Source organism: Plasmodium relictum, assembly GCF_900005765.1.
Source record: "Plasmodium relictum strain SGS1 genome assembly, chromosome: 3".
NCBI lineage: Eukaryota > Apicomplexa > Aconoidasida > Haemosporida > Plasmodiidae > Plasmodium > Plasmodium relictum.
This window is the reverse complement of record NC_041681.1, coordinates 30,224-39,461: the sequence shown is the minus strand read 5'-3', so window position 1 is coordinate 39,461 and position 9,238 is coordinate 30,224. Positions and strand designations below refer to the sequence as shown.

At 15.8% G+C, this 9,238-nt stretch overlaps 2 protein-coding genes across 2 annotated transcripts; one reads left to right on the top strand and one right to left on the bottom strand.

Annotated features, from left to right (window-relative positions):
- Window positions 1-1,112: 1,112 nt before the first annotated feature.
- PRELSG_0300800 (conserved Plasmodium protein, unknown function) lies at window positions 1,113-3,383 on the top strand (the record flags this gene model as incomplete). Its single annotated transcript, XM_028679991.1, has 2 exons — window positions 1,113-1,764; window positions 1,969-3,383. 2 exons carry the CDS (start codon window positions 1,113-1,115, stop codon window positions 3,381-3,383), a joined length of 2,067 nt encoding a protein of 688 aa, XP_028531533.1.
- A 2,186-nt stretch (window positions 3,384-5,569) lies between these two features.
- Window positions 5,570-8,305, bottom strand: PRELSG_0300700 (conserved Plasmodium protein, unknown function; the record flags this gene model as incomplete). Its single annotated transcript, XM_028679990.1, has 1 exon — window positions 5,570-8,305. One exon carries the CDS (start codon window positions 8,303-8,305, stop codon window positions 5,570-5,572), a length of 2,736 nt encoding a protein of 911 aa, XP_028531532.1.
- Window positions 8,306-9,238: the final 933 nt, after the last annotated feature.

Genomic DNA, 9,238 nt, shown 5'->3' with positions numbered 1-9,238 from the left:
ATAATTTTAATTTATTTTTTTTTTTTTATTAGATTATATGAAAGTTTAAAATTTTTAGTAATAATATACTTATATTTTTTTTTCTTTTTTTTTTTTTTGTTTATATTGGATAAAATTATATATAAAGAAAAAATAGAAATAAATTATGTAAAAATCATAATTCATTAGACAATAATACATAATTTTTTTAATGAAAATTTTATAAGTGATATTATATTTATTTACTTTTTTGTTTGATGTTTTCCCATTTGATTTATTTGGTAAATATTATTTTTTTTATTTTATATTTTTATCTTATTTTATTTTATTTTTTTTTTTTGTGTATTTTCTTAAATGTTTGCATATATTTACTTAAACGAATATATTTTATTAATATATATGTATATATCAGCGTCTTAGTAATAAATTATAAAGAATATAAAGGAATTTATAATTTTTTTTATATGTTATTTATATATATATTTTTTTTTTCAAACATAGACATATTTTGGTGTAAACCATAATATATTTATCATTATTAATGTGATATATTATTTTCTATATAATTCTGATAAAAGAAAAAAAAAAAAAGATATATACTAGTATATATAAAAATTAAATAAAATGTAAAAATATCCTTTTTTTTCTGATGTTACATAATTAGAAAAAAATTTTTTAAAGTAAATATTTATTCTTAATAATGAATTTATCTATAATACATAAAAAAAAAAAAAAAAAAAAAAAAGAATACATTTTTTTTTGCATACAATAATATATTTTTTGTGATTTTGTAAATATAAAACAAATTTATGTTCATATATATACATATTTCTATTTATATGATATTTGTTCATATTTACAATAATAGAATTTTGTCTATTTTCCAAATTTTAATCTTTTTTTTTATTTTATTTTATTTTTTTGATGTTTTTTTTTATTTTTTTTGATGTTTTTTGATGTTTTTTTTTTTTTTTTTTTTTTCTCTTTTTGCATTAACATTATTTAATTTTTTCTAATTTTACTATATTTTTAACTTATTTCATATTTAAGTTTTCTTTATATTATATTTTATTTACCTCTTTTTTTATGATTGTGTGATTTACTTCTCTTTTTCTTTTTATTTTTTTAAAATAATGCATAAAAATACTGAAGAAACAAGCACTTGTTTTAGTGATTACAATTTAAAAAGTAATGTTTGCTGCGATTATATTCCTTGCAAAACATTTAGGGGAGATCAAATTAATAAACTGAAAAACAAATTATTAAGTTGTAATAACAGCGAATTAAAACATCTAAATAATTCAAAAGCTGGTACCAATAATGATATAGAAAATAATAATATGAAAGATAATAGTAATAGTAATAATAATAACAATATTAAAGATAATAGTAATAATGATATAGAAAATAATAATAATAAAGATAATAGTAATAGTAATATTAAAGATAATAGTAATACTAATATTAGAGATAATAGTAATAATAATAATAATAAAGATAACAGTAATAGTAATAATAATAATAAAGACAACAATAACAGTAATAATAATAATAAAGATAATAATAATAGCAATAATAATAATAATAATAATAATAATAATAATAATAATAATAATAATAATAATAATAATAATAATAATAATAATAATAATAATAGTAAAGAAAATAATAATAATAATAACAATGAACTACTACATTTATTAGATAATATAAATCATTTAAACACGAATTTATATTATAGTAAAAATAAACTACAGTATAAAAATAATATTTCATCTTTTGAAGGTAATGAAAAATATTAATAAGTTTTTATAATAAAAAAAAAAAAAATTATATTTATATGTAACATGCTTTACTCTTTTTTTTTTTTTTTTTTCTCTCCTTTTAATTTTAAATATAGTTCATTGAGTTTATATTAATTATACATTTGCAATATTATATATATTGTTTAATACGATTTATTATTTTATTTTTTTTTTTTTTTAATAGATAAAAGTAGTTTGAGTCAATACGATTATTTAAATATTAAAAAAAGTAAATTAATTAACAATTTAAACTTTTTTATGCGTATATGCTGCAATAAAAAATCATATATAAAGTTTATAAATCATTATTTTAATATAATTTATAGTAATAATATTAATATATTATTTCAGTATGAATGCATATTGCAAAAATTTGAAGAAAATAATGAAAATTTAACTGAAAATGATTATTATAATGCATATATTAATTTAAATAAAATTCCACTAATTATAAATGAAAACATAATAGTTCATGGGAAGCATACAGACATAAATAATAAACAGGAACACTTAAGAAGTAATAATAATTTTGAAAATAATATAATGGGTTTCTTAAATATATATGATAATTTAACTGTTAATTTTTTTAATTATATATTTAACAAGATGAATAACGATAATAATATGCATAGTTCCAACTTTGATAACATAATTAATAACTTTTTACATAAAAAGAATTTACTAAAAGAAAATATTTTTAATTTGTTATTAAACATAAGTAAATCTTATGAAATAAAATATAGTGATGTCATTAGTGATATAAAACATGAAGAATATTTTAAGGATGGAAATGAAAAAAAAATTATAGAAATTCTAAAAAATAAAATAGATAAAGAACCAAATAAATTAAATAAAATAAATAATGTTAAGAGTGACTATAATACTACTAATAATAATATGATTCATTTAAAAAGTGCAGAAATGTTTATAAATAATAAAAATAATAACTATAATATAAATAAATGTAAAGAAAGTGACGTTACAGATAATTATTGTGAGAATACTACAAATGATATTAATAATTCCAATAATAGCAAGTACAATAGTGATAATACCAATAGTAATGAAAATGTATTTTTAGAAGAAATAAAAGAAAAATTGAATAAGGAAATAGAAATATATGATAACAATCACACAAAAAATGAAGAAGTAGATAAAAAAAAAAATATTAATACAATAGATAATATATACAAATTTTTGAAAAATAATATCTTTATTCCTAATAATAATATTTACACTGATTTTGTTGAAAATGGAAATGATATTTTTTTAAATAAAATAAAAAAAAGTGACAAAAATGCCTATTTTAAATTAATAGAAAAATTTGATCGTATGTATAATATAATAAATGAATTCAAAAATAATATTAAAAATGGAAAAATGCAAGATGAAATTTTAATCAATGATAAGGAAAATATACAAAAAAACAAAAAAAAAAAAAATAGCATCCATGAGGATGAATTTAAAGTTAATAATCAGAATAAGAGATTTTTAAGAAACTGTAATTGTAAAAAAAGTAAAAGAAGTAAAAGGATAAAAAAAAATGAAATTTCAAAAAATAAAAAAAATAAATTGGAAGATAAAAAAAAGAAAAATTAAATATCTAAAATACACAACATATACAATTTAAATATCTGAAAAATTATGAAAAAAATATAATAGAATAAAAAAGATACGTAAGAATAAAAGATGATGCATCAAGAGCAAAAATTTATATTATTTTTTTTTGGTAATTTTTAAATACAGAGTTAATAATTATGTATTTTTCTTTTCTTTTCTTTTCTTTTCTTTTTTTTTTTTAACTTAAAATGAATTATATACAAATATTTTTTATTGACAACTGATAGATATAGCATGCATTTATTATTATTTATAAAGAATTTCTTATGAAATATGCGAACAATATTGGGGAAAATGAAATTAAAGATCATCTAAATTATATTCTTTTAATTTTATTTTTAATGCTTTTTTTTTTTTTATGAATTAAAATAAAATATTATAAAGTTAATAAAAACAAAATAATGTAAAACATAAAATAGCTATTTTTTTTTTTAAAACAAGATAATTTTTAAAATGTTTTTTGAAAAATATTTTTATTTATTAAATTACCCTTATTGTAATTTATTATATAATAATATATTTTAGATGTAATACAATAAATTATATATGATGATATGAAAGATAATATAAAATAGTAATTATATAAAAAAAATTAATGTATTATGCATTTTTTTTTTTTTAATATTCAAATTTTGATAGTTCTTTATTTAATAATATAATAACATGACATTAAATAAATATTGGCACCTTAAACTAGAAATATAAATATCTACATATGAAAATAAAAGATAATATATAAAAAGGTTGTTATTTACATACACTTTTTTATTTTTAAGTAACATAAAATAGTATAACTTTTATAAATTATAAATTCAAATGAAAGATTTTTTTTTTTTAAAAAAAAATATTTTGTTTAGTCTGTAGTTTTTCAGAAAAAAAAATAAAAAAAAATGATTTTCCTGTAAATTTATGAGAAGTATTGACTATTTTTATAAGATATATATATATATATATATATATATATATAATATAGGTGTTTTAATAGAAAAGTTGCTTTTATTTTGAAATTTATTCTATTTTTTGTAAAATACATATAGTAGACAATATACTTAGATTTTTGTATATATTTACATATATGTAATGGATTGCATACATTTCTTATTTTTCCCTTATTCTTTATATAGTAAAATCTTCATTATATATTTAAAGTACTATGTTTAAACAAAATTCCAAATATATATATATAATTATTTAAAATTTTTAAAATAACAAATGCTTACTTATTTTATGTTACATAATTTCTTAATTTACTCATTTGTATATAAGCAAATGATGAGAACAATTTATATCAACTCAGAATTGACCTACTAATTCAATATTTTATATTTTTTGTAACTTTTAATTTTATTTATAAATGATTTACATATTAAGCATGATGTTTTATTGCATATTAAAAAAATTACAAATCATTAACTAACATAAGATATAAATGGAAATAATTATTGTGTAAAAGTATATATCTTATTTTAATAAAATTTCACCAAAAAAATTAAAATTTATATATATATTCTCTTTAATAGAGGAAAAAAAAAGTTATTAGAAATTTAATTTTTGTTAGTATCTGTGAATGTAATAAAAATATTTCACAATTTTTTTTTTTTCTTACCAATAAAAAATTATTTAAAATATTATTAAATATACCTTTCATATAAATTATTTTTATTTTTTAATCCTATTAATCCAAATAAATTCCTAGACATAAATTATTTTTATTAAATTTACATATGCTATACTATTGTTATAATTTAATTAGACATTTTACAACAGCTTCGGTATTGTTTTTCTCTTGGTTAATTTATCATTTTATTATAATTTCCTAGATTGGATTTTAAATTTTATAACTTTTTAGTAATATTTTTGTTTATCTTGTAATTTTCTCACTTTCATATCTTTTTAATTTAGTTTATTAAATAAAATTTTATTATATTTTTTTTCATTTTTGATTTATTCATTTTATTAATTTTTAAAAAAATTTTATAAAAAGACATTCATAACATTATTATCTTTCTTATAAAATTCAGTTTTATTATTTGATTTATGCTTACTTTTTATTTGATATTTAGTGCGCAAGTTATCTCTATGATATAGCTAATCTTCATTATAATATTACATTAATTTTTCGTAAACATTTATATTTTTTATATTAATATTTCTATAATTAAGTCCTATACATTATGATTTGATGTATAGTCTTGAAATTTTTTACTTTCTTTTTCAGTATAAATGCATTCATTATAAAAATATGTGTTCATTTTATTTTTCGTTTTTTTTTTTTTTTTTATATTCAGTAAATTTAAAAAATTATATATATCATTATTCTCACAGTTATAGTTATATCCATTTAATGATGTTATAAATTTTATTTTTCTATAATTGTTTTTTTGTAATTTTGTTATAAAATTTTCAACTTCTTTTATTAAATAATTTTTATCTAATTTATTTATTTTGTTACTTCTTAAAACAGTAAACAATTCTTCATTAAGCTCTCTTTCATAATAACAAGAAAAAGAAGTATGTGAATAAATATCACCCTTATATCTAATTCTTGTAATTTTATTTGAAACATTTAATAGTATATTTTTTATAACGTTATTTTCTAAATGAAAGAAAGAATTTTTAATGATATTTTTCGTAGGCATGACGATATTCTTATATTTTTCAAAATTTAAGGAAGTAATCATAATATTGAACAAATACATAAAATTTTTTTTTATTAATGTATTTTTTTTTATTAAATTAATGGACTCTTTTTCCATGAATAAAAATTTTAAAGAATTGTAAATAGAATCCATTAAACCATAGCTATTTACGTCAAATTTCAACTTATAAATTAATCTTTTATATGCAAACAGTGTAATTAATATATTTTTTTTATTTTTTATATAATAAATGTAATCATATATAGTATCTATTTTTTTATTTTTTATATCACTAACATAAAAGTATTGAATAAAATGATTATAAACCACATTTATTTTAAAATTTAGAATAGATCTAAATAAATTCTGTATCTGAAAATAAATAATTTTTTTTTCATGTAATTCTTTAAAAAAATAATAACTTTTTTCAATATAAAAATAGTTATGTTTCAATAATAATAGCCATTTATCTTTTTTTTTAATTTTTTTTAGTGATTCAAAACTTAGTAGTGTAGAAATAGATAAAATATTCTTTTTACAAATTTCATCTACATCTTCGAAACTTTTTTTTTCTACTCTTGATAAAATTTCATTTAACTTTTGAACGATAGAATAAATTATGTATTTTATAAGCATATTATTTTTTATATTTAAAATAAATTTCTCCATATAATTATCTATTCCTTTTACATCAACTTTTTTTTCATATATGCAGTTTACTACCCAGAAGCTATTTAATTTGTCAATAATCATTAATATAAACTTATTATGATTATGCTTAAAAAATTTTCTTTTAATTTTATTTATCTTTTTTATGAGATCAAATTTATTAATGACATGTTTACTCATGGAGGATGAATTACCTTTGGTCCACCTCAGAAAATCCTTTTTATTGATTTCTTTACAATTATTTTTTAGAATAATTTCATTGTTTTCTAATATAGTTGTTGTTTTTTTGGATTTTATATGAATATATGTGATAATATTATAGATGAGCAAAAAAAATGGATAAAAAGCATCTAAGTAATCTAGAATTGAAATAATAGATTTTTTATAAGTAGCTATTATTTCATTTACTTCATTGGGAGTAAATGGAGAAGTATCATTTAAGTAAAAATTATCAACAAAATGGTGATATCTATTTAAAACAAATATATGGAAATGTATTTCATTTGAATGATAAAGAAAGGAAGAATTTATAAAACCTGATAAATATAATGAAAAACGAAAATAACTTAAAAAAAAAATTGAAAAAAACTCAAATTCATAATAATCCATCTCTAATTTCATATCGTATTTTTTATTGTTTAATTTTTCACAAAAATATTCATTTAATAATTTTTTATTTTTTACATTTCTATCAAATTTGTTATTATAACTGTTGTAATCGTATATTTCTTTTATGATTTCATAACATTGTGATTTTAAATCATTTTTGTCTAAGTTTTTTATTCCTTCTTTTTGAAAATGTTCAATAATTGCATCTATGAATATACTCTTTTTAAAAAAAGGAAAATATAGTAATATTTTTTTTGACAACTCGTTTTCTATGATGGTTTTTTCGACATCATATTCCCTTAAATGATTATTATTATGGTTTAGTTTATTTATTACTTCACTATCATTTAATTGATTATTCTTTATTTCATTGTCTTTTTTATCGCATATATATTTGTTTATATTATTATTGTTTAAATTATCATCATTTTCAAAAATATCATAAATTTCAAAAGTTTCAACTAAATCAGGATTTCTTATAATTTCACAATTTGAATCTAATGTAGAATTGTTTCTATAATCAATACTCTCAAAAATTTCAACAAATCCATTCATATTTTCATTTTCATCTGTATTTATACTTACATCAGAGTTACTACTATCACATGTATCACTATTTAAGAAGTCTTCACTGCTTTCATAATCGTTTTCTAATTCATTATTTTGACAATTTTTATAAAACACATAGTTACATTTTTTATTAATTTCTTTTTCTTTCCTTAAATTATTATTTACTATAATTCCATTATTTTCAATAATGTCATTTCTACTGATAACTTTATCTCTTTTGTTATATCTACATCTTACACATCTGATATTTTTTATATTTTTCTTATTAGCTTCATTCTTTTTGTTAATTTTATTTTTTTCATTAATTTTAATCTTCTCATTTTTTTCATTGTTTTTTCTTTTTTCACCATATTCATTACTTTCATGATATCTTTCAATTATTAAATTTTCTTTTTCTTCTTTTTTCTTCTCCATATTATCAATCTTCTCTTTAATTCGTAAGTTTTTTATTATTTTTTGATAATTTAAATTTTTTTAAAGAGTCTTATTTTTATTTCTTCATCTATATTTCTTATTAAAAACTATTATATATCCTTTGAGTATTTATATGTTTAACTACTTTAAAATTTTTCATTATTTTTTTTAGATCATATTATGTTACTTAAATTTATTGTTTTTGTTATTTTTTCTATGCATATATTGTTTTAGTTTATATACTAATTATATATATATGTGCCTATACAAAATTTTAGGTATATTGTTATAAGATATTATATGCATATAAGAAGTGATAGATTTATACTTTTATTATTTTAGATATATATATATATTTTTTATTTCATATGTTATTAAGTAAAAATGTACCTGCTTTAATTAACATAAAATTAATGAAACTTTAAAATACCATTGGTTGCTTATTTAGATAATAGTATTATATAAAAAATTAAAAAAAAAAAAGGAAATATAATAAATATTTATTATACACTATATGCATACGAACACATATAAATAATATAATTAAAAATTGACAAATATGAAATTATTTTTGAAAATTGCTTTATCTTTTTTGAAATAAAATTTAGACATTTTTTTTTTTTTTATTAATAATAAGATTATAATGTATATTATTTATGTATTTTTTTTTTTTTTAGATTTTTAAATAAATTTTGTTTTTTTTTATTTAGTTCATTTAATGAGATTGTATTCTTTGCATATTTTTAAAATACATATTCAATAGATAGAATAATATATAGAGCGGATTTCTCTATAGAAATTTCATTAAAAATAATAACAGCAAAAATATAATGAAACATATAACAACAAAAGGAAAATTAATATAAATATGACAATACACATAAATCTTTTAAAAATATAAAATATATTTCGTATTTAATTTATTAGTTAATA